The 26777-nt window shown below is 33.0% G+C and overlaps 2 protein-coding genes across 2 annotated transcripts; both read left to right on the top strand.

Annotated features, from left to right (window-relative positions):
- The first annotated feature begins 543 nt into the window (after positions 1-543).
- Positions 544-1476, top strand: LOC101965376 (olfactory receptor 5AC1). The gene has a single exon (XM_005336771.3). The coding sequence runs from the start codon at positions 553-555 to the stop codon at positions 1474-1476; it is 924 nt and encodes a 307-aa protein (XP_005336828.2). The 5' UTR covers positions 544-552.
- Positions 1477-19853: 18377 nt separating this feature from the next.
- Positions 19854-20783, top strand: LOC101965670 (olfactory receptor 5H19). Its single transcript, XM_005336772.2, has one exon. It carries the CDS (start codon positions 19857-19859, stop codon positions 20781-20783), a length of 927 nt encoding a protein of 308 aa, XP_005336829.2. The 5' UTR covers positions 19854-19856.
- The last annotated feature ends 5994 nt before the right edge of the window (positions 20784-26777 follow it).

Raw genomic sequence — 26777 nt, 5'->3', positions numbered from 1 at the left:
TGGTTGAATGATACATTGTAGGAACTAAAAGCAGGAATATTAATAATTTGGTAATTGGACTTTATGAAGAAAATTGGAGCAGTATATTCAGGGCAAAATCTTTTATGTTTTTTAATTTTTCAACAATTTATTTTGATTTGTTGTGTATATTAGGATTCTCTGTATTTAATGTTAGAATTCTAAAACATTAGTTCCTCATTTATTTTCAATGAAATAAAATAGCATGGTGTCACAATTGTTTCTTATGCTCATTTTTAATTTTTTAGAGAAACAGCCTAAATTTTTATTTTACATTTAGATAAATAATATTTTTAATGTTTTCACACATTAAAATATCTCTTGTTCCCTAAGTATTAAATTATCAGTTTGATAATTCATTGTGGAGAATTGAAAATAGATATAAAATAGACAAAAGTAAAATTTTAAAACTACTAATCAGATGAGAAATATCTCTTAGGAACATATAATCACAAAAACAATCACTATTGTTATGATTCATTTTTGACTGTTCTATTACTTGATCTTACATTTTAGTGATTGTCCAGATCAAATATGGAAGAAGAAAATACGACTCTGGTGACTGAGTTTGTTCTCATGGGACTTACAGACCGTCCAGGGCTGCAGGTGCCCCTGTTCCTGGTGTTTCTTGTGATCTACCTCATCACCATGGTGGGCAACCTTGGCCTGATTGCTCTCATCTGGAAGGACCCCCACCTTCACACCCCCATGTACTTATTTCTCAGCAGTTTAGCCTTGGCTGATGCAAGCACTTCATCTTCTGTGACCCCCAAGATGCTTATCAACTTTTTATCTAAGAATCATAAGATATCCCTAGCTGAGTGCTTAACACAGTTTTATTGTTTTGGCTCCAGTGCTACCACGGAATGTTTCCTTCTGTCAGTGACGGCCTATGACCGCTACGTGGCTATTTGCAATCCCTTGCTGTATCCAGTGATGATGTCCAACAGCCTCTGTAGTCAGCTTATAGGTGCTTCATATTTAGTTGGTTTTCTGCATTCAGCAATTCATGTGGGTTTGTTAGTTAGATTAACTTTCTGCAAGTCCAATATCATATATTATTTCTATTGTGAAATTTTACAACTATTCAAAATTTCTTGTACTGATCCTACAGTTAATATACGTCTGGTTTTAATCTTTTCAGCCATTATACAAATCTTTACTTTTATGACTATTATCATTTCATACTGCTATGTCATCTTTGCTATCCTGAAAAAGAAGAATGAAAGGGGCAGAAGCAAAGCCTTCTCTACCTGTGGGGCCCATCTGCTCTCTGTCTCTTTGTTCTATGGCACGCTCTTCTTGATGTATGTGCACCATGGGTCTGGACCAACTGAGGACAAGGAAAAAATGTATTCTTTATTTTACACAATAATAATTCCCCTGCTAAATCCTTTTATTTATAGCCTGAGGAACAAAGAGGTTATAGGTACCGTAAGAAAAATTATGAAGAAATAAACGTTTGTCACAGAGCTTTCAGACTATTTCTTTCTAGTCTTAAAGGAAACACTCCAGTGCTATGAATTAGCCACTACTCTGCCATTTTAACACACAGTCCATAAACTCTGCATGAACAAAACCAACTTTACATTATGTTTCCTTGGATATGGCCCCAGTGCAAGTTTGGTAATATTGCCCATAAGAAACTTATTTGAAAACATTGTGCTCAATTTTATCTAAGCTTTTAGCTTCGGCCAATTAGTTAGATTACCTAGGGATTTCCATATTTACAAGAAATAATTGGCAATTTTAAACAGTGAAACAGTGAGAAATGTTTATTGAGAAATAATTTTAACTGATGCTGGCATATATATTTACTTATATATTTAAATGAGCATAGCCCACTCTTCTTGATTTGCAAATTAATAAGTCTTTGTGTTTCTCTGCCATGCACAGAAACTCTAGCTGAGTTTTAAAAATGGAATTCTCTTTTTGTTAGCATACATTCTTAGGAAGAAATGTATTGCTTAGTTATAAAAATTAGGAAAAGTTGGATAATAAAAAATTATTGGTGGATCTTTAGAAGAAAATTGGAAGCTGGAATGAATCAAGTATGAAACATCAAAATGATTCATAGATCATCTATACAACTGAATGTATTTTATCAAGAATATGACGTTACATTATATTTATTAATGTATAAATATTAAAATATTTTGTGTAATAAAGGTGGTTTCAGAGATCAGCCTTATGATTGCATTGTTATTCCTATGATTTGAGGTAGGAATTGACTGGGCAGAAAGCAAGGAGACTAGCTAAGAAATAAGAAACAGATTTACTATTAAAGATAGGAATAAAAAACGTGACAATGATTTCTATGTGTGTGTGTAGAGAGAGAGAGAGAGAGAGAGAGAGAGAGAGAGAGAGAGAGAGTAAGATAAAGGGGTGGGGGATTTTTTTCTTTATTAAAATGATCATTTTCCTGAATAGGAAGTAAATTAATGAGTGAGATTTCATTGGCACAATATTATATTTTACTATTATTATATAGAAATAGTTATCTCAGCTTTTTAGTAAAACAGTCATATTTCTTGAGCAATGTATTTTTTCAGCATATTTACTTTGAAAAAATAATAATATCAAATGAAAATTTAGTTTAATTTTTTTGAGGAATGAATGTATGCTTTTGCTTGAGCATTTGTAAAACACTTTAGCTTTTAATAAGTCAACAGTTCCAAGAAAAATACCATGAGATTTATCTAAAGAATAGACATACAATAAATAATTTTTATCATACATCTATCAAAAATGTTTCTTGGAAAAACTCAAATTGTCTACATTGTCTTAAGATTGTTTCCAGTAGGTCTTCAATAACAAAACAAAATAAAAATGTCTTTAAAAATAAACCACATGATTTAATTTGTTGTCTTTTAAATTTCATCTGTATTTGCAGGAAAGTTTCAGCAATATCATATAGTATACATGATTCATTGTGCAAAAGGTAACTAAATCATAATAATCTTAGCATATTCATTATTCTATTTAATATATTATTTTTTATAATTTATTATTAGTATTTTAAAGGTAATTCTTAAATACTTCCAATGATTTATGTCAAAAGCTAAATTTTCTTCATTTACATGGTACAAAATTTTTTAGTCAGAGTACATGAAACAAAAATATTTTTCACTCTTTCTTTAACTTTTAAATTACACATATAATATGTAATTTACCAGGATTATTTTAAACAAAATCTCAGCTATTATAAAATATTATCATGTATGGAAACTGTTATCAATTTAAGTGTAATTTTTTCCTCTACATTGAAATTCCCCCTGAGGAACTAACATTTAGACAACCTTGAAATGGAATTCTCTTTTTGTTAGCATACATTCTTAGGAAGAAATGTATTGCTTAGTTAGAATAATTAGGAAAAGTTGGTTAATAAAAAATATTGGTGGATCTTCAGAAGAAAATTGGAAGCTGGAATGAATCAAGTATGGAACATCAAAATGATAAATAACTGAATCTGACTTAGCTAAGATGAAGAAAATGCATAAAGTAGGATATGACTCATGAGATATTTCCTGGGAACCTGGCAGGTATTATATTATCAATTAAGTGATTGATAACAATGCATAGTAGTCATTTAGTTTTCTGGAATTGGTCTGAACTGATTGCTGATCTGAAATCATCATAGGTATATTGTTACACTTATCAAGATTTTATATGGTATAATGTACTGAATATAGGTGTACTGACAGTGGAGGTCATATATCCCTCTAGATGCAAAGTGATAAACAAATTACTTATGTTAACTCATACTGAGAGACCCTCAATCTTCATGTCTCTGTGCTAATTTGATTTGTACTGATATCAGATTGCATTTAGTGATGGGGCATAGGAAGGTACCTTTGGGTATCCAAGCCTTACAGTGCTGCTACTTTCCTATGTGGTGTTCTTGCTCAAAGCTACATATACCTGGATAATATACTTGGCTAAATAGACATTGGGTGAGTCTATCACTTCTTGTGAGTTTGGTTGTCACAGAACACTTTAAATCTATGACTATAGTCTTATGAAGTAACTAATGTGCTAAAGGATAAGAAAAGAGAATCTTTAAGATTGATACTGGTTTGACTTTGTTTCAGTTGAGACTTTTTTTAGGCAAATTATGGGGGGCAAATATTATGAATGAAATTTAGGTAATATAGCTTCAAACCTGTAGGATTAAGCAAAGTAAATTAATAAAGGCAAACAGGAAAAATGGCTAAAAACATTGTTTAATCTTTATAATAGCATTATCAGAATAGGAACCCTATTAGGAAAATCCAAATAAATAAATTTGACTTAGCTAAGATGAAGAAAATGCATAAAGTAGGATATGACCCATGAGATATTTCCTGGGAACCTGACAGATATAATATTTATCAATTAAGTGAAAGGCAACACATTTGCTGTCCAATGGTGGGAGAACAGGGCCCAATGACCTAGAAAGTAGAGATTTCAGATAAATAATTAGGGCATCTTGCCATCAGATGAACACTGGAAACTTGATGAGTTTTTGCTAACCTAGATACTGTGACTGCATGATCAATGGAGTAACATTGTAACTGGGAGTCAATTAAGTCTAATGGAGGGAATTGTATGGCCTGAAAACTATGAACTTTAGTATGTATTCTCATTCTAAATAATGACACACAATGGTTAAAGTAGAAATTTAACAGGCTTACGCTAAAAAGAGTGCCTGCCTAATTGATTCATCTAAGGGTTGATGAATAATCCCTGCAGAGGTAGTAGAAATGTTCTAAATGAAGATACTTTAGATTTAATATATATAAAACATAGATTTATTCTTGATGGTAAATGACTAATATGAACTATAATGAATTTAATGGCAAGGTAAGCTCATCATGCTTGGTGGCATTACATAGTCTTCCTTTTAGAAGAACAGAGCATTATATAGACAGCCATGACAAACTTGTTAATAATCTAATATTCCTGAGTCTCAATGATGGAATAAAATATCTGTGCTATTAAAAAAAGAAAAAGTCTAGCTGTATAGTCTAGACATGTGGAATTTCTTATGGCTAATAAAATTAGGAAGAAATAGAAATAAATTGATGAAGTTATATATAAAATATGGTGGTGACTTATTATTTAGAAGGTGGAAAAGTCCTGGCAGTTCATTCAATTGTACTTGCCTCCTTGTAAAGACTCTTTTGTTTATTTATTTCTGTTTAATATGTCCAAAGGTACTGGTAAAATAAAGCAGGTAAAAAAGATATACAAGAGGCTTCTAGTTAAGGCAGCAGAATGAAAATTTCACAGTCTGCCTGCAGTACTTCAGCAGGGAAATTCAAAGTATGACTGATCAAACTTGAATTGCTTTGAGGTGATGAAAGTTTTCTGATGTTATAGAAACTGAAACACAATACATGTTACTATGGTTTGGATGTTGTTTGAGGATTCCCCAAGGGTCCACTGTGATTGGGAGGTTTGATAATCAGAGTTGTAGTACTGGAAAATGCTGTAATATATGTAATGCTGTAATGATGTTTAAAGTTGTAGATGATAATTTTAATGGTAGAATAATGGCAGTTAATTTAGTTTGTTGTGGAGAGATTTGAGGCAGTTTGTTTATCATTAATAAAAACAAGTATTTTTTGCTTATCTTTATTTGTATATATTGTTAATTGATTTATAAGAGAAATGGTAGAAATCAAGGGAAAGGGAAAATGTGTAACATGACATAACAGAGAATTGTCCATCAAGAGCCATGTGAAAAGCAATTGGTGCTAAAAAAAATTGTTAATGTAGTTTGATAGTAGGAGAAAAACTGTAAGTATGGGAGAAGTAATATTGTTTTTTTTTTTTAAATAAGTAAGGCATAAAACATGAATATTTGTGTCTGTTAAAGATAAAATTTTAGTATGACCATTAACAATTAATTGAGTATACATATCAGCAAAAGGCAAAATATTATGGACTGAAAGTGAGGAGAATATAAGTATTTTAATACATATAATTTTGATTATAAATAGTAATTATTATTGTAAAAGTATACGTTTTTTTAACAAAAACTACTGATGGTAATGGCATATTAGATATTGAAAGTTGATTTATCATTATTGTTGACAATTTTTCTTAATTTTTTGTAATGTCTGTTTTAAGGAGGGAGTTAAATAAACAATGGAGGCAGAGACCTATCAGTTTTTTAACAATGGAAAAAAAAAGAGAAAGCAGTTAGGCATCAGCTGTAATTTTTAATTTATTTATTTAAGAAGTCATGCTTATGAAGAGCAATCTTATTTATGTTAATTTATTTTAACTGTAAAAAATAAAAATATTAGAAAAATGTAAATGATAGCATTAATTTTTTGTGTTTAAAAAATTTAGAAGCAGGGGCTGGGAATGTGGCTCAAGAGGTAGCGCGCTCGCCTGGCATGCGTGCGGCCCGGGTTCGATCCTCAGCACCACATACAAACAACGATGTTGTGTCCGCGGAGAACTAAAAAATAAATATTAAAAATTCTCTCTCTCTCTCTCCCTCTCCCTCTTCTCTCTCTCTCTCTCTCTCTCTCCCCTCTCTCACTAAAAAAAAAAAAAAAAAAATTTAGAAGCAATGGATATCATATTACATTTTAGACATTTTTTTAAGACTTTGGCCACCTAGAAAAATTTGTGGAAAAAAAAAATGAGTTAGAATTTTAAAGACATTTATATTAGTTGATTTGAATTAAACTATTTGGATTTATATATTTATTTAAATGTTAATTGATGAGTGTTTATTTGTTTAAATGTCAATTTGATATTAAGTATATAAAGTATAGACACAAGATAGGCCTATATAATTGGAAATGTTAGGCATAAAATTTAATAGTCATGATGAATACTGAAATTAAATGTTTTAAAAAGCTGGATATTTTTGTCTCTAATGGTTATTAGATTTATTTTTAACATCATCATGTTTATGTCTTTCTAGGGATTTATTAAAATAAATTTTTAAATGTATTTAAGAGTTGACTTTGGAGAATGAATAAACATGAATGATGATTTGTTGTGATTGGAAAGGGTAGCATATGGTAGCCACAGGGAACTTTTGGACACTTGTTCATTTTTGTTTCCTACCATAAGAGATAGTACTGTAACATCAGTACCAGTATCCAATAGCCTTGTAATTGGCTATTTATTTAAACAAGGAGTTAATTTAGGTCTATCTTTAGTAATTGGTAAACATGTTTCAATGACAGTAGAGTCAAACCTTGTATTTCCCTTTTATTTAAAGGTTATTGAGTTGAAACATAGGGAATCACAATCAACTGAGCAATAGAAGATTTTTTGGGGTAGGCTGGAAAAACAGATTTCCCCTCCTTTTTTCCTGGGTTGGTAGGTCACAAATTTTTAAATACAGTAAAAGGTAATTGCTATATTTTAGTTGGCTAGCAGGAATTTGTTTAATAGGACAAACAGCTGAAGTATATATTTATTTCCTCCTGCATTTGTCATTCACACTTAGTCAAAGGAGATTTAATTGGATGTGGCAGAGGTGGGGGAGGAGAGTGCTGTGAAGGCAGAGGGAATGCCTCCAAAACACAGACTGTCACAGCTGTTGTTAAGGAAGGGGACATTTGAGAGGTTTTAGAAATAGCATTTTGACAAGGATCAAGGATAATATCTTGGATGAAGAATGAAGGATTGAAAACATACAATAAGCAGAATAAAGGAAATATAGTTTCTTATCAATTTTATCTGATGGCTTGAAATGGGTCTTGACTATACTAGTTATATGTTAATGTTTGGACTTTATTATCCTGTGACTGAAATAAGGGGCTGTGGATTAGTGGATGTGTATTAGTAGGACACATTTCAATGGATTAAGGTGTTCATCTTATAATTAATACAATATCCTGGGCAATAAAGCCTAATATGTAGACATATTATATCCCTCAATACTAAGAAAGTAATGGTTTAAGTGCTTGAATTGACAATTTAAGTAGCTCATAATAAAAACAGTTTAGCTGTCTTGACTTGAGATACAGAGGAAGAAATAGAAAAATGGTCCATATTACTTATACTTATTAATGCTGTTGTTTCTTTAATATTTGAGGTATAAAGATATATGTACAAAAACTGCAGTGGACATTGGCATATCTATCATCCTTTTTTCCATTATTAAGAATGACTTGAAATTTTTGTAGATGTTGAGTAGATGCATTCAAATGTGTAAGAAAAATTTTCAAAGGTAAATCTACTTTTCATCCATTTAATCTGTTTCCACAAATATTATATAAACTGGGATATTTAAGGAAAGTTTTCCAAAGTATCCTTTCATCTTGAGAATTAATGTCTACATTTTAAAAAATTAGATGTATAAGTTAGACAACAAATCCTTTATTTCAGCATCAATGTGGAATTGAGATTGAAATAATGCTAATCACAGTACATCCCGACATCATACTTAATATTTAATGACAACTATATTCATAATGTTGTTGTTTGAAAAACAGATGTTTCAATTTCATTGAACTTCCACATATTAAAATGTTATGGTCATTAAATATATCTCATTTAACAAATTTTTACATACCCTATAGTTGCAGAGATTTTATCTAGTGTTTTCTTCTAGATATTTTAGTGTTTTACTTTTAACATTTAGTTCTAAGGATTATTTCAATTTATTTATATGTATATCATGAATAAGAGTTGCAGTTAATTTTTTCAATATAGTTAGCCAGTTTTTCTAGTAGTATTTATTGAAAATACTGTTTTCTCATTGAATCAAACTAGTAGTGACTGAAAAATCAACTGCCCATATGTATCATTCAGAATTCTCTAGAAAAAATGGAAACCAAAAAGGGAGGTATTTTAAGGAGCTCACTTTAACCATTATTGGGACCATGTGTTCAAAATCTAGAAGGCAGGACTACAGGTTGAGAGCTCAAGGCTGTTTGAATTTTTTGAACTTATTTCATTTTTGCAAAATTGTTTGACATTATTTGATCTGTCTACTTACCGAACTATATGTATATCTGAATATACAAACTTTCTACCAAAAATTTATATTGGATTTCATTGATTATGTCAACTAATTTGGGGTAATTTGAAATCTCTAGAAATAGTAAGTTTTTCATATGTAAATACGATACATAACTTATTTAGAAGTGAATAATTCCCTTAAGCAATGCTTTGCGGCTTTTAGTATGTACCTCTGGCACACATCTTTCTGAATACACACCTGAGAATACCATGTTTTTATGCAACTGTCTATGGTGTTTTGTATTAATTTGATTTTCTAATATTTGTGCCAAAAATTTATAATACATATTTATAAGTTGACTGTAGTTTGTTTATTCATTTTATGTATTTCATAACTACAATTAAAATTCTATATTCATGAGTCTTAATCGTGTATGTATAAAAATAGTTCTATTCTGTCCTTTCCAATCTGCAGGCATTACATTTTTCCCCCTTGCCTTAGTGCACTGACTAAGGCCACCAGTATCATCCTGCCTAAAAATAGTGATAATTGTTATCTCTGTTTAGTTCTCATTCTCAACTAGTGGGGGAGAGGGATTGGCATCAGGGACAAGGACTGAGGTATCAGCAAGAACTTTAGCACCTCAAATGGGACCTGAGAGCAGCCCCTGCTCCAGCTTTTCTCCAAGGAACCACACTTCCATGCTGAGGATTCAAGGTGCTGGTGAAACTGTTAGGAGCCAACTGTAGGAGAGTTAGGAGATAGGTGAGTTTGCCTCGGGTTGAACCAGAGAAGCTCTTCCTCTGAGTAAAGGGATAGATGGAGAGATCCTCCCAGCATATGCTGAAACTCCTTGCTTCAGGGAACTCCCCATTTCTCTCCCTAAATGGTACAGGTTGCTCCATCATGGTCCACTTTGAGAAAAAGGAATCTGACCTCAGTAAAGTCATGACTCCCTTGGCCATTTGGTAAGTCCTCAAGTGTGCAGGCCAAGACCCTTGATTCCACACATCCGATTCTTCTTTGTGGGAACTTCTGGTCCCTCTTTCTGAGGACATCTGTGATGCCACTGGTATAGGAGTCAATGGGACTTGAAAACCTAGGGATATTTACTCCCTTTTGGTCTGTTCCCCCTTTCCATCTGTTTGCTGGCCTTGGGCTTGGGATTTCCCTCTGGTTGTCTGTTTTGTTGTATCTGTTACTGTAAGACACGGCCAGTAGGTAGTCTTTTGGGAAAGATCTTGGCTAGTCAATTTAAAGGTTCCCATCTGTTGGCCATGTTTAGGGGCTTCTCTCTGATTGTCTCTCTGTGTTTCTGTTAGTACAATCTTGCAATTAGAGTTGGTCTGTCAGAGGTACAGTGAGTTGAATAAAGAGCCAACTATAGGTATAAGTCTGTATAAGATAATTTTAACTGTAATGATCTGGCTTTTAAACAGGTTTCTGTATTATTGTACAATCTTGCAGTTGGAATTGATATATCAAACATAAAATAAGTGGAAGAAATTTGTACATGTGGGTCTGTCTGTTTTAAAGTGTCCTGTCACCTATGGTTTTAATGATCTTTTTTGTCTGTTTTTTGTCTGTTACTGGACCTTTAAGACATGGGCCATGCTGCATTGATTTTTTTAAATTAATATTTTTAGATGTAGATGGATATAATATCATTATTTTGTTTCTTTATTTTTATGTGGGGCTTAGGATCAAACCCAGTGTTCTGCCACTGAGCCTCAGCCCCAGCCCCATGCTGCCCTGATCTTACCAGTAGTCTAAACCATTTACTGTAACACCATCTGGGATTTGAATGGTTTTTATGAATTATTATACAATCTTGAGGTTGAAGTTGGTCTGTCAGGGGTAAAGTATATGAAAAAGAATCTGCCTGTACAGGCATTTATGCAGTTTCACGATAAGAGGTCCCAACAGGCAGGAACTAATTTGAAGTTGCCAAAAGGCACTGCCTCTTGTGTTTAAGGATATTAGAACACCAGAAGAAAGAGTTTTTATCAATGTTTTGTACCCAGCATGGCACTAGCAGCACTCTTTGCCAGCCTGGTCCCAGGCAGACACAGATGAACTCCCTGTGGGCAAAGGACACCAGCCCTAAACTGGGAAAATTCCAGAAAACCTGCCTGGGCTGTAGAAAAATGGCCAAAGAGAACTTGGCTTCTGCCCTGCCCTCTAGCCCTTTTTGCCTCTGGAGGATAGAGTGTGCTAGCAACAAAGGATCTGGCAGTAGGTTTCAGCACTGTTAGTTTATGACCTGGGGAAAGGAATAGTCTCCCCTTTTAAGATCTGACGGGTCGTCCCATTTTGCAAGGGGATATTCATCACTGGGGCAAAGCAGTTATTGCTATAATAGTATCCCATCAAACTAAATACCTGGGTAGACCGACAGAATAAATAACTACACCCAGAAAAGAAAAAGACAGAAACTAAGGCCAATCCCTGTATTGTAGGCAGTCTCTGAAAAGGGATCTTCAAGGAAGCCTAAAAAGGAAGAAAAGGGCCTCCTCCATTGAATATCAATATGCATAGTATAAGAAAAAGGCTCCAAAGCAGCCCCTGGGTACAATTGTCAGTGAAGAATTCACTTAAAGTTGATGGCATTGAGATAATGATAATGGAGACAGGTCAGGCTCAAAAATATCCTCTGCTCTAACACCTTTATTGTAACTTGGGAGAAAAAAGATTAAGGCAGAGTTTTTTGTATATGCTGGATTGTGCAACCCTCACCTGGGATGAAATTTGTTGTGTAAATAAAATGCACAGATAACATTCATAAGGTTGATTTCAGAATATGAATTTAAGGAAGAGTTTAAAGCTAGAAAAGAAAGTTATATGCATGAAAATATTTTAGTGTGAAAAATCAGAAGGTAAAAGAAATACTTCTGGAAAAGAAAATATTTTGTCTGATAAAGTGATATTCTTGTGATAAAATGAAATATGAATGAGGACAAACCTAAGGATGTAAGTTGTGAATGTCTAAGTTGCAGAAGGTTTGTGGAAGGCGAATCTTAAAGAATTTGTGTTTGTGATTAAATTGGCTACAATTAGCCTAGTCAAAGTTATTTGGACATTAATTTACTGATATGAAGCAAACTTAGAAACATTGATCTGCTCTTATCTATGGATATTTTCTAGTATTTGTTAGGTTTTATTACTTGGGAAAACTAAATCTTAAAGGAACTGGGGTCTGTACTTGTTTTAAAGTCTTAAATGACTGCTTTGTAACTGGTTAAACAACCAACAGTTATTTAGGTTATAACAGTTATTTAGATTATAACTGGTTAAACAAACAATAGTTATTTAGGTTGTAATAATCCAAAATATAAGTGACTAATTATGTGTATGTATCTGAAAACTATCTGTCTAAGCCTCATCCAAGTGTTATATAAAAGTTTATAAATGAAAGTTTACGCAATTTACAGGCAATATAACCAATAAGTGCTCTCTTTTATACATTGTATCTCATGTAGAAGGGCCACACTGTTGTCTGAAGACCTGTCTTATATCTGCTTGCTTTGACTAAGTCAATTTCTATGATTAGCATTGTTTTCTAAATATGTAAGAGATTTAAGGCTATACTTTTATTTTTGTTAATCCATGCAGACCTATGATTATTACCATATGCTCTGCATTCTAAATTGTACTGTAAAAGTTCAACTTAGTTAAATGTAAAACTTAGAAGAGCATTTTGCCAAGTTGGTTCCCTTAATTGTCCATGCCCCACCTGATAGAGAATAAGACTTTGGGTTACTTCCCCCAACTTCATCCCCCTCAGCAGGAAGCAATTCAGAGATATCATCACCCATTTACCATAGAAGTGGAATGTAGAAATTGACAGTGGGGAACTGTAATAGCAGTCAACTTTATTCTTTGAATATAGCACTTGCTGCTCTGCCTCTGCAACTTATTTTTTAAATGGACATGCTTCTTTCTCTTCTGATCTTCCTGCTCCTCCCTAGTCTCTCTCACTTCTTAATCTCAAGGGAAACAGAATTACCTTTCTTCCTCATTTTAGATAGATTTATCTGTCCTTGATTGCAAACACACCATAGAAATGAAAAAATCCAGACTTTGGGGATGGTACCAGAAGATCTCAGAAATGACTACTTCCCAAATTAACAAGTGAATTACAACTCCAACAAAGAACATGTGGAATGTAGCCTTTGAATCACCTCTTTAAAAGCCTGTGCCTGCTGATGGCCAGATTCACAGCCTCTGGGACAGGAGTCCCCTGTGTTTCTTCATTGCTAGCAAGGCAATAAACCTTCTTTTCCTTTTTCTCAAAACTGTGTCCTCATTATTGAATTGGCATTGGGGACAAGGACTGAGCTTTCAGCAACAAGAAAACTTCATGACCATGGGTACTTATGATAGATTAACGATTCTTATAAGAAGAAATACCAGAAAACTTGCTCTTTTTTTTTTTTTTTTTTTTGGTCTGCCATGGGAAGACACAGTGAGAAGGCAAGCCAGAAAAAGTCCCTCCTTAGATCTTCACCATAAGACTTCTGGCCTTGAGACTGAGAAAATAAATTTCTGTTATTTAAGTCGTCCATCTATGCTATTTTGTTGTGTAAGGAAAAGCAAAAGGAGACATTGAAACAAGATGCAGAGGCAGGGAAGATGACAAAATGGCAGAGAGGCCAAACTGCCAACTTTTATTTATATCAGTAGGTTACTTTATGTCATTAGTGCCATAACTACATTATTGTTTGGTGTTCCTTATTCTCAGGAGCTAAGTATTTGAGATGAAGGTCCAGGTGGATAAAGCTATAACACAGAGCCTCTTCACAAAAAAAACATTACCATGAGCAACTATATATTGCACCTCTATTAGTTATATAACTAGCTTTTAGGAGAAACTGCCAAGCATTCTAAGTATGGGAAACAAAGTGCCAGTTACCCACACCCCCAGGAGTTTGCTCACCAGAGGAAGGCTTCCCTGTATATTTCCATTGTTGTGTTTTATTTGTCCCACTCTTATTTGATTCATTTTACTCTTCTGTTGCATGTTTTTGTATTGTTTATTAAGAATTCAATTTTGGCTGGGCATGGTGGTACATGTCTGTAATTCTAGCAGCTGGGGAGTTTGAGTTCAAAGCCAGTCTCAGCAATTTAGCAAGGTCCTGAGCAATTCAGAGAGACCCTGTCTCAAAATAAATAAGGGCTGGGGATGTAGCTCAGTGGTTAAGTGCACCTGGGTGCAGTCTGGTTGGTACAAAAAAAAAAATCAATTTTACCTCTAGTATCAGTTTATTAGTTAAACCTATTTTTTAAATATTTGCTCTAAGTCTAGAGTATGCAGTTTTAATTTATAACAAATTTACCTGAAAATAATAAAAATTTCTGTATGTGTTATGTAAGAACTTTCCAACAGTATACTTCTCTCCATTTTGTCTCTTTTGCAAAATTTGCAATTACTATTACTTGTGCTTCAAAGAGTCAGTTCTTTGTAAAGACACTAGAAACTGAGAAAATAACACCTTTTGTATTTAGTCACATCTTTACTCCTTTTCTTTTACAAATATATATATATATATATATATATATATATAAACTGGGGATTGAACTCAGGGGCACTCAACCACTGAGTCACATCCCCAGCTCTATTTTGTATTTTATTTAGAGACAGAGTCTCACTGAGTTGTTTAGTACCTCGTAGTTACTGAGGCTGGCTCTGAATTTGCCATCCTCTTATGTCAGCCTCCTGAGCTGCTGGGATTGCAGGCATGCATCACTGCACTGGACTTTCCCTTAATTTTTGAAACACATTTTCACTTAGTCTTCTAGAATCACAGTTTCTTTTTCCTTTCAGCCATTAAATGTTTTTTTTTTAAATTATTTTATGACTTGGAAATTCCTGACAAGCTATCTACTATTCTTATTTTTGTTCCTCGGTGTAGTATGTGGGTTTTATTTTTGTCCTGAGTACAGTATTTTTCTTTTTAAAAGATTTGTTCTAATGAGTCATATATGACAGTCGAATTCACTTTGACATTTCACACATAAAGGGAGTATAATTTAGGGTGATAATGTTTAACTCATTCTATTATCTTCCTATCCTCAAACCCCCTCCCCTCCCTTCCTTCCTTTCTACCTAATTGGATACTGTATTTTTTCAATCAGATATTTGAATATGATGTGCCTTGGTATAGTTTTGTTTGTATTTACCTTGGGTGGGGCTATTGACCTTCTTTGATCTCTTAATTTATATTTATCAAAAAATTGGGCCATTATTTCTTCAACAATATTTTTGGCTATTACCTTCCTTCTGGGACACTAACTACACATAATTAAATAAATTAGAGTCTCTATCAATTTCCTTTCAAACATTTAAAAAATTTAGTGAATTAATTTATAGCCTGATGAGTATAGTTAATAATATTGTATTATGCTGGAAATTTGTGAAGAGTATAAATCTCATGTGTTGTCAGAAAGCACATCAAAAAGGTAAACCAGCCAAGTGATAAGACTGATATGTTCATTTGCTTGACTGTAGTAATCATCTATGTATATTAAGCATTACATACTATGACTTAAATATATGCAATTCTTATTGAAAACCAAAGAGTTAAAATTAATTAATTCATTTAAATAAAGATCAAATGGAATTTATCCAGACTGGAAATGTAGACACAATTACATGTTTTAAAGATTGATATGATTGCGCAAAGATAAATCCAATGGAAACTACAAAAAAAACCAAAAAACATTGTAACTAGTAAATAAATTTAGCAGTTCTCCAGAATGTAAAAATCAATATTTAAAAATCAACTGTATTTACATACCAGTAATAAAGTCAGAAATATAAATTTAAAACACTATATGCAATACTTATGAGAATTTATAAAAACAGTGATAAATCTGATAAAAGTTGTGCAAAACCTATACAGTGAAAAAAAATTAAAAAAAAAGACTTCTGTGAGAAATTAAATTAAAGACCAAAATTAATAGAAAAATATTTAGTGTTTTGGTCAGAAGAATTAATATTGAAAAACATGTCAGTTTTCCTCTAAGGTAAGTATAGATTAATGAAATCACAATCAAAATCACATTTTGCTTTCTTTCAGAATTGACAAGATGATTCTAATATTCTCATGGAAATGCAAGGGATGATAAATTGTCAAATAACTTTTAAAAAGTAAAAAAAAGTTAGAGGTACAATATTATCTGATTCTAAGACAAGGTAGAACTTCAATATCAAGACAGTGTATAAATCTTATAATACAGACAAATGTCCAAATCCACAGTGCCCAGTAGAACAACTTTACTTGTCCTATAGGGAATACTGGTACTCTTAGGGGAAATTCAGATCTTCATGCTTTTTAGTTCTAGAAAAAGCACATAATTATTCAACTGGTTGATACATGTGTCCATAGCAAACTTATATAAACAACATTTTACTGAGACTGGAAAGTTAAACCTCCAAAATCAATCAACTGCTACTTTTGTTATTATCAATCCTGTACTACTGTGTTTTTTTCTGCTTTAGAAAGTCCAAAATATTTTAAGGATCTCTGAAATTTCTTTGAAAATATTATGGGTAAGAAGGAAAGAATTTTTATAGTATATACTATTATTTATACAGAAAGTTAAATTAAAATACTGTTTAATTTATAATAATTTTAAATTTGGATTCCAACATAGCTGATGTAAAGGAATATTTAAAATGAATTATCTATATATTTTATTATTGTCATTATATATGGTAAGAAAAATAAGATGAAAAATAATTTAACTTGAATTCTTCCCCTTAGTGATGCTTTCTTATCTTTTTAAACTTACTATCATCATCATAACTTTTAACTTCTGAACTAGAATGGTAAGCAATTTAAAACTGAGTTTTAGTACATAATAAATAACGATTATTATATAAACAATTTCTCTGATTCCAATAAAAGACTATTCTTTTAATTAATCATATTTTCTGATCAAATTTAAGATCTGTCACTTAAATCTTTACTCCTCTGAGCCTCCATCCTCTTCTGACAATACCTAAAAAATCTGTAGAAAATATCCCTCCCCTACATTTTGTTGCATTTATGACTTCATTAAGTTCCCACAAAAAAAAAACTTATTTGAGAATTTTCAATTACTTTGTGACTTGGGACTATACAGAAGTAAAACTGTTTCATACAAAAATTCATTTAACAACTGGAAATACTGGTGTTATATATATTGCCAATATACATAATTTAGTCTTTGTCTGAATTTTATTATGCCAAGAAACCAAACCAAACCAAAAACAACTGGAGAAGAAATGTTTTTTTTCAAATAAAATCAGCAAGTTTTCTAGAGAAATTTGTTCTAATTGTCAGAATAATGAAAATAAAGTAACATTTAAATATTAAAAGAAAAATCAGGCCATGATATCAACAACAAAAAATTTATGAAGTAAAATTGAAAATCAAAATATGTTTTCAAAGGCATATTCAATAGCAAACTGACTGATTTGTGGGAAAGCCTCGAAGACTCTCATTTAGTTTCTGGCCCTCTTCCTCTGGTACTTCCTCTATCCCTGTGCTTTGACTTGTGTTTCTATGTCTTTGTTATACTCTGCCTATTTCTTTCCCTCCTTTTTGTTTTTCCTTCACCCACTCAAATTTCACTTTTTACTTCTTCTGTTCTTTTTCTCTCTTGAGTCCTTCCTCACCTCTCCTGTCACTTGTTTACTCTTTTATTTGAAAATTTTTATTAGGATGTGTCCTACAAGAAAAAAGATCACAGTGGACAGTAGACAAATGCCTACTGTCCTCCATATTTCTCTAAACACTTTCTATTTCCCTTCACTGTAGTGCCATGTTTCCCACTTATTTCTTATTATTTTCTGACCTCAACAGTATCACAGATAAGAATCTGGTCTCATCAAAGCCACTAACATTTTTGAAAATTTCAACACTTAGTGACCCCCACTGATTCCTGGTCCTTCTAGAACATTTAATTTGGCATTTGGTTCTGTACATCATTCTGTCATTCTTAGTATTTTTCTCTCTTTAAGATAACATCTTTCAATGTCCAGTTATACTCTGCTCAGTGTCCCTTTCTTGTCTCTCCTTGGCCTCACAGTGAAGCTAGCCTGGAATTTTGATTGGCACCAGGAAATAATTTTATTGAATGGAAACTGATGCTAACATAGAAACGCTACGGAGATTGGAGTAATCAGATAGAAAAATGGGCAGGAGCAGAAAAGGCAATGCGGTCAACCAATAGCCAAAATTATGTTCTGATGCACTAGTTCAATGAGGGTTGTAACTGCTGCTGAACTTCAGATACCGCGGCTCACACTATCACTGCCATCTTGGTGAATGAAGGATACTTTTCGTGGAGTCTTAATATTGCTACCTTGGCTACCTATGCTACTAAAATTATTTTTACTGTGTGAAACTTTGTCTGATTCTGTTCGTATTTCAAGCCCAACCTGGCTCTGGTGGATTTACTTGGATGAAACTAGGCCAAGCTCCTTGGATGTACATGTGAGGTAAATGGAAAAGTGACTTTCTAGTTTCTTGCCTTCTATATTGCCACAGTCTGACACCAAGACTATATGACAGAAAAGGTACTGAATGTGGACCTTGTAGTAAATGCTTTCCATCCCCTTTTTATAATAGTATAATATATAATAATGTAAGTTCCTTAATGTCTTCCTAGTCTTTATTCTCTTTTCTTTGTGTATACATGAACGCATAGGCCATTCATAACACTGCCTTCCAATTACTCCAATGACATCCACATCATTATCATTATTAAGTGTTGATAGATTCAATACTACTTTGGACATACCACTTGCATGTTCACCATTTTGCTCATGCATCAAAGTTCTCAATCTCAATTTTTAATGACCATCTACACATCTCATTAAATGATTTGTCTTTCCTCTACTGACCTCCCATTCACAGGTGCTATGACACTGCATACTAGTAACTCTATATTATACATTCTTTTTTTTAATAATTATTTTTTAGTTGTAGTTGGACACAATACCTTTATTTATTTATTTTTATGTGGTGCTAAGGATTGAACCCAGGGCTGCATACATGCTAGGTGAGCGCTCTACTGCTGAGCCAGAATCCAGCCATTTATGAATTCTTTTTAATCTATCTCTTTGTGCTCATCACTCTCAATATCATATCACACATGGTCTGATCACTTCAGATGCATTTAAATCACCTGGGGATTGTTTTTAAAAATGCAAATGATTTTAAACTACTTAATTAATTTTTTCTAATAATATCTCACAGTCTGTTTTTTTTGTACAAATATCCCCAGACATTTCTGATAAATGATTGGGTCTGAAAAACTGATGCCAGTTTGTGCTCCCAGAAACTCATCTTCTCAACTGCCATAAGATATTTTAAAAATTATTTTAAATATATTTTTAATGCTGCTTCCTAATTTAAAATTTCAGCGCCTAAAAAGTTTTTGCTTTATCTCAGTTGAATAATATCTGTATTGTTGCATTTAATTCTTTTCAAAATTCAGGTCTTCTAAGTATCTTTTCCCTGGACCTTGCACCTGTGACCCACACACAGCATTTTCCTATCACATTAACAGTGTCTCCCCAAATTTAACATTGCTTTTTTTTTTTTTGTGGTGCTGGGGATTGAACCCAGGTCTTTGTGCATGTGAAGCAAGCACTCTACCAACTGAGGTATATCTCCAATCCAACATTTTTATAAGATCTCTTGTTTTTAAAATCTGTTAATTTATTCCAATTTAAATAGAAATAATCAAGTTTATTGTATCTCTTCAATCTGTGATATAATTTCCCTTACATTAATATTAAATAAAATTGAAAGGGCATTCTGATAAGTGCATGGGTTTTATTCTACTGCTCCAATTTTCACATTCTAAAATTGTGAATGCTTTCTTATAATACTATATTTCATTTTAGGGGACATCCACTGAGAATATGGAAAAGGACAATGCAACTTCACTGACAGTATTTGTTCTCACAGGACTTATACACCAACCACAGTGGAAACTCCCCCTGTTCCTGCTGTTCTTGGTGATATTCCTCATCACCCTTGTGGGGAACCTTGGGTTGATTACTCTCATCTGGAAAGACCCCCAGCTTCACATCCCCATGTACTTATTTCTTGGGAGTTTAGCCTTTGTGGATGCATCTATATCTTCCACAGTGATTCCAAAGATGCTGGTCAACTTTTTAGCTAAGAATAAATTCATTTCTCTGTCTGAATGCATGGTACAATTCTTTTCCTTTAATATCAGTGCAACCACAGAATGTTTTCTCCTGGCAGCAATGGCTTATGATCGCTATGCAGCCATATGCAAACCTTTACTCTATCCAGTAATAATGACCAACAGACTATGTATAAATCTGTTAGTCTTGTCATTTGTAGGTGGACTTCTTCACGCATTCATTCATGAAGGATTTTTATTCAGATTAACCTTCTGTAATTCCAACATAATACATCACTTTTATTGTGATATTATATCATTGTTCAAGATTTCCTGCACTGATCCTTCAATTAATTATCTAATTGTTTTTATTTTCTCTGGTTCAATTCAAGTTTTTACTATTTTGACAATTCTGGTCTCTTACACACTTCTTCTCTTCACAATCTTAAAAAAGTCAGCCAGAGGCATAAGAAAGGCTTTCTCCACCTGTGGAGCCCATCTCTTATCAGTGTCTCTGTACTATGGTCCTCTTCTCTTCATGTATGTGCACCCTGCATCTCCACAAGTAGAGGATCAAGATATGATGGTCTCTCTATTTTATACTATCATAATTCCTCTATTGAATCCAATTATATATAGTTTAAGGAATAAGCAAGTCATAGATTCAGTGACAAAAATTTTAAAAAGGAATGTTTAGATCTCATAATACTCTTTTTGTTGAACAGTGGCAAAAATGTTCAAGTTGAATGTGGTTGTATTTTGGTCAGTGTTCAAAGATTTTTGCACTTATAATTGAGTTAGCCTTTTAATAAAGTATAAGTAACTAATAAACTCCATAAAACATTTGCTTATGTCTTTCAAAAGCATGCAAGGATTTTTATCAAATGTTATAACTTACTAAAATAATTTCAGATAAGAACACTTTATAGGTTTAATTGTTTTTTTTTTTCACTGTGGCTTCAGATGCATTAACTGTTAAAATAGTGTAATTCCTATGAGAAGAAGTTAATACGATGTCTTTGCTCTGAATGCAGTTGTGTAACTTAGAGACATATTACATGAGCTCTGTGTAAGAGGTAGGTTGGTATTTCAGTTAACAAATCCCTGGAATATGGGTATCTATCAAATCTTCTTTCAGTCCATCCTTTTGGGAAATAGTGAATTTCATTCCTGTAGCAACTTAACTTACACACCATATGGAAAAATAAACAGAACTGGGAATGCAACGACAAAATTATGACAGCAAAGGCATGGCTCAGTGTGCTTGCGTGAGTTGAGGGAAGAGGCCAATTACCTCTCACAATCTATGATGCATTCTGAGGCCATTTCTAGTTGCATTCTTGTGTTGTCTTACCATCTAAAAAGCTTCACTAATTCAGAAAACAAGATTACATTGAAGAATTGGATTAAGAAGAACATGAAGAGAAGAAATCAGCGGGCAATGGTTCAATTATCCTAGAATTAAAAACAATGAAGCTATTAAGATAAAGTAGTAACACATAAAAATTGTTGATGAAATATATAATGGAAAAAGAGGAGCTTTAAGTATATATTTCCAAAGGTCAAATAATAAAAACATGATATTATGTCAGATTTCCAAGTGGATTTCTGAGAAAGATGTGAAAACGAGCTAGCATTTGTATGTTTTATGCTGGAAAACTTCTTGATCATTGGCTTCCTACTCCATGGTTTGTGTGTAATGAGTAATCCATCTTCAGCCTCACTCCTGCCTTTCCCCTCAGCACCTAAATTTCATACACATTCCTATTGATATTACTGAATCCCTCATCTAAAAACTGTTTCCTAGCATGTTTGCAAAACTCTGGTTGTCTATCTCCTTCATCCTGTTGGCCCTCTTTTCCCTATGAAACACTGTTGCTGGATGAGTCTTCATAAAGGAAACTCTGATTACATCATATTTCTTCATTAACTTTTAATTTATTGTCATTACTACTAGATTATATGCATAGATTACTACCAGATTATATGCATATATGGGTACATGTATCTGGATCTGCATATATACCATGCATATGTTTATGTGAATGTACAGCCTATATGCTATACTTTCTCACTCTGCATTTGCTTGTCTTGGCATGATTTTAGAATTTTCTAATAAAACCTGGTTTAACTTTTAAGTCTCTTCCTTACAATTCTCCAAGTGGAATTCATGTTGTTTTCAAAATGAGTTATTGTGATACTTTTGGATCTGCCTTACTCTCTCAGGTACGTGCTTTCAATCATAAAGACCTCTCTATAGAGAATGTCCTCCATTACCCACCCACCCCCATTGTCACCATCTTAATTTACAGATAAAATGGTATACTTCCTCCAACATCTAATTAAAATGTGACTCCAGATAATTTCAAAAAGGATAGGAAAACTAACATATTTGAAGCATTTAATAGCTTATGTATTCTTTCTTAGGTCACACTTTGCCATACATTATACTTATTTTATGGCCAGTAAGGTTTTACAGGTTACAGTTTAATGTCCTACTACTCTTTTTCATTTTTTGCTGTGTATAGTACTGGTTTACACATACAAACCTCTAATTTGTTTTGTGTGAAATCGACATGAATCTGTTAACAAAAACAACATAGAATTTAATAAAGTGTATCATCTTTTAAAATCGTAACATGAGCTCAGAGAGATTATCTGATTTGAAAGGCTTTTGCATATAGACTGACCTTGAGTTTTTTCATGGCAGTCAAAAGCATCTTGTACATCAACAGATATTTTCTCACTAAAAGTAGATATTTAAATAGACTATGATAAAATATCATGAAGAAGATATTCAATATTTTTTTAACTTTATTTATTTATTTTTATGTTGTGCTGATGATTGAACCCAGTGCCTTACACGTGCCTGACAGAGTATTCTACCACTGAATCACAACCCTAGACCCAAAATATTCAAACTTAAGGATTAAATGATACAAAACATGAAATTTTCTTTCCTTCCTTCTTTCCTTCTTTCCTTCCTTTCTTCCTTCTTTCTTTCTATGTGGTACTAGGGATTGAACCCAGGAGTGCTTTAACCATGGAGGCACATCTCCAGCCCTTTTTACATTTTATTTTAGAGACAAACTCTAAGTTGCTTAGAGCCTCATTAAGTTGCTGAGGCTGGCTTTCAACTTATGATTCTCCTGCCTCAGCCTCTTGAGCTGCTGGTATTACAGGTGTGTGCCACCATACCCCACACATACAGTGATTTTAAAAATATATTATTATTCTATTATTCTGGAATAATAAAAATATATTATTATTCTATTATTCTAGGCCACAGATTATAGCAGATCATCTGCCCTCTTTTTGTTCCCCTGATGGATGCCCCATGAAGTTCCAGAAACAGTGTAAATATATTATGTTCTGTTATTTTCTTTTCTTTACAGAAATCCTGCAATTTTACTTATATCTACAGTTTGTTGATTTCCCTTGCTGCATAATATGCCTATTGAACTAATGGATTTTTAAAAAATTAACTTTATGGTATTTGTTTTATTTTTTAGTGTTATGACCCAAAGAATAGATTGATAATATAAACAGCTGGCATCTATTTATTTTGCCATAATAAAGTTTTTTTGGCATATTAATGATTTCTTCTTCATTAAGTATTCTTTAATGCATAAGGAAATATAAAAGATATATTTAAAATATAAAAGATACATTACATGATGAAAGATAATTTATCATATTAAGGATGATATCATATAGGGAAGTTCATCCAGGTGACTTAAAAACTGTTCATGTTAGATTTAACCACCACATGGGAATAATGTAGCACAGTAGAAATATTTTATATTATAAAAGCATGTTAATTTCTTAACCTGGAGATTTAAAAGAATTCATGGTTTCTCTCACTTTGTATTACATGTGTGTATGTGTGTGTGTATGTGTGTATAATTTTTTTCAAAAGTTTATAAAACTTTCTATTTTTCAGGAGATTGCTGACAAAGTAATTCTAGACTATACTCAAAGAAACAACATGATTTGGATTTTGGTAAAAATAAACAATCAAAACCAGAACACTATTTGAGCATTAGCCACAACAGAATATTCAGTATGTGTTTATGTATGTGTCAAAAACTCTCAAGGTAGGCTTTCTTAGCTTTTCCTTTGGGTTCTTTGAAAACAGTGGTTGACTATTGACTGAACTATCCTTCTTTCCCTCCCCTCTATGTTCCCTACTTTATGGTAAACATGATTCTGTTCTCTATTTCTATGATAAACTTTTTTAGATTCCACTTATGAGTGAGATCATTAAGTGTTTGTCTTTGTGCCTGACTTATTTAATTTCACACAACGTCTTCCAGGTCCATTCATATTGTTACAAATGACAGGACTTTATTTTTATGAATATTATTTAATTGTATAGATATCTTTTTAAAATTTATTTCTTACATACATGACAATAGTGGAATGCATTACATTCATAGTTATCCATTCACAGCACAATTTTTTGTAACTCTGTATATAAAGTATGTTCACTCCAAGTTGTGCCATTATACATGAGCTCTGTCTCTTTTTCTTTTTTTGCATTACAATTCTTAATACCTTTATACCACAATTTATCATATCTCTGTTTGTATATGAGGTATGTTGACAGCAAATTCACATCTTCATACATGTATTTTGTATAATGATGACTGTCTCCTTACACCATCCTTGCTATTCCCCTTCTCCCTCCCTTTTTCTCCCACCTCTATTCCTTATCTAGAGGTAATCTTCCTCCCATGCTCTCCCTTCCTACCCCACTTTGAGTCACCCCCCTTATATCAGAGAAAACATTCAGCATTTGATTTTTTGGGATTGGCTAACTTTACTTAGCATAATCTTCTCTAATGCCATCCATTTCCCTGCAAATGCCATGATTTATTCTTTTTTGGTGCTGAGTAATATTCCATTGTGTATAAATGCCACATTTCTTAAAATCCATTCATCCACTGAAGGACATCTAGGTTGGCTACACAGTTTAGCTATTGTGAATTTTGCTGCTATACACATTGATGTGGCTGCGTCCTGTAGTATGCTGTTTTTAGATCCTTTGGGTATAGTCCGAGAAGAGGAATAGCCGGGTCAAATGGTGGTTCCATTCTAGCTTTCCAAGGAATCTCCATACTGCTTTCCAAATTGGCTGCACTAATTGGCAGTCCCACCAGCAGTGTATGAGTGTACCTTTTATGAATGGTACTGGGAAAACTGGAAATCCATATGCAACACAATGAAATTGAACCCCTATCTCTCACCATGCACAAAAGTTAACTAAAAATGGACCAAGGATCTAGGAATTAAACCAGAGACTCTGCATCTGCTAGAAGAAAAAGTAGGCCCTAAACTTCATCACATGGGGCTTGATCCCAACTTCCTTAATAAGATGCCTATAGCACAAGAATTAAAACCAAGAATCAATAAATGGGATGGATTCAAACTAAAAAGTTTTTTTTTTCTCAGCAAAAGAAATAATCTGTGAGATGAACAGGGAGCCTACATCCTGGGAACAAATTTTTACCCCCTCACACATCAGATAAAGCTTTAATCTCTAGGGTATACAAAGAGCTCAATAAGATAAGCACGAAAGAAACAAATAATCCAATCGATAAACGGGCCAAGAACCTAAACAGACACTTTTTCAGAAGAGGATATACAATCAATCAACAAATATACAAAAAAGTGCTCATCATCTCTAGCACTCAGAGAAATGCAAATCAAAACTACTCTAAGATACCATCTCACTCCAGTAAAAATGGCAGCCATTATGAAGATATCTTTATATATATATATATATATATATATATATATACATATATACATATCCATATACGTCATATATATGTGTATATATATTACATTTTCTTTATATATTCATCTATTGATGGTGGTAGAACTGATGATTCCTGAGCCCTATACTGGAACTAATTAAACAGAATCTTCATTTAAAAAATATCTTCAAGAAATTTATAGATGTTGAAGTTTAGGCAACAGACATTTAGCCTCCTTCCCAAAATAAAAACCTTTGTTTTTATTTTATTTTATTTATTTTTTTTTGTACTGGAGATTGAACCCTGGGGCGCTTGATCACTGAACCACATCTCTACCACTCACTTTTTAAAGCATTTTAATTAAAGACAGGGTCTCTGTAAGTTGCTTACTGCCTTTCTAATTTGCTGAGTCTGACATTAAACTCAGGATCCTCCTGCCTCAGCCTCCAGAGATTCTGGGATTACAGTAGTGCACCACCATGCCTACCTATTCTTTGTTCTTTCCCTTGAACCTTGTCCAGTAAAATTTCTCACCAGATTTCGATTTAAAGTGGGGTAGGTTGGTATATGTTTGGAACCTATAGCTACAATTTGTATGACAACTTTACTTTGGATTGGCTCCTAAAGGGAATTTGGATCATTGATCTTATTAAAATCATGTTATTATTAGCTCAGTTAAGATCATAATATCATATTGTCAAATTTAGTTTATAAACTGAAGTTTTCATAAACCTGTCAGTAGTATCTCCCATGGTAGAAGACAGTGGCATAAAATAAAATTTCAGTTGTTCAAACTAGAGTTGCCTATGGTGACTCAATGTTTATAAATTCTAAAGTCTGCAGTTCCCCTGTGGAGTGACCTGGGTTTCATACACAATCCAAATCCACAATGCCCAATTGAAAATCTTTACTTTGTCCTACAGAGACTC

The sequence above is a fragment of the Ictidomys tridecemlineatus genome, chromosome 3 (genome assembly GCF_052094955.1).
Source record: "Ictidomys tridecemlineatus isolate mIctTri1 chromosome 3, mIctTri1.hap1, whole genome shotgun sequence".
Classification (NCBI taxonomy): domain Eukaryota; kingdom Metazoa; phylum Chordata; class Mammalia; order Rodentia; family Sciuridae; genus Ictidomys; species Ictidomys tridecemlineatus.
The sequence above is the reverse complement of the archived record's forward strand: the minus strand, read 5'-3'. Positions and strand labels throughout refer to the sequence as shown.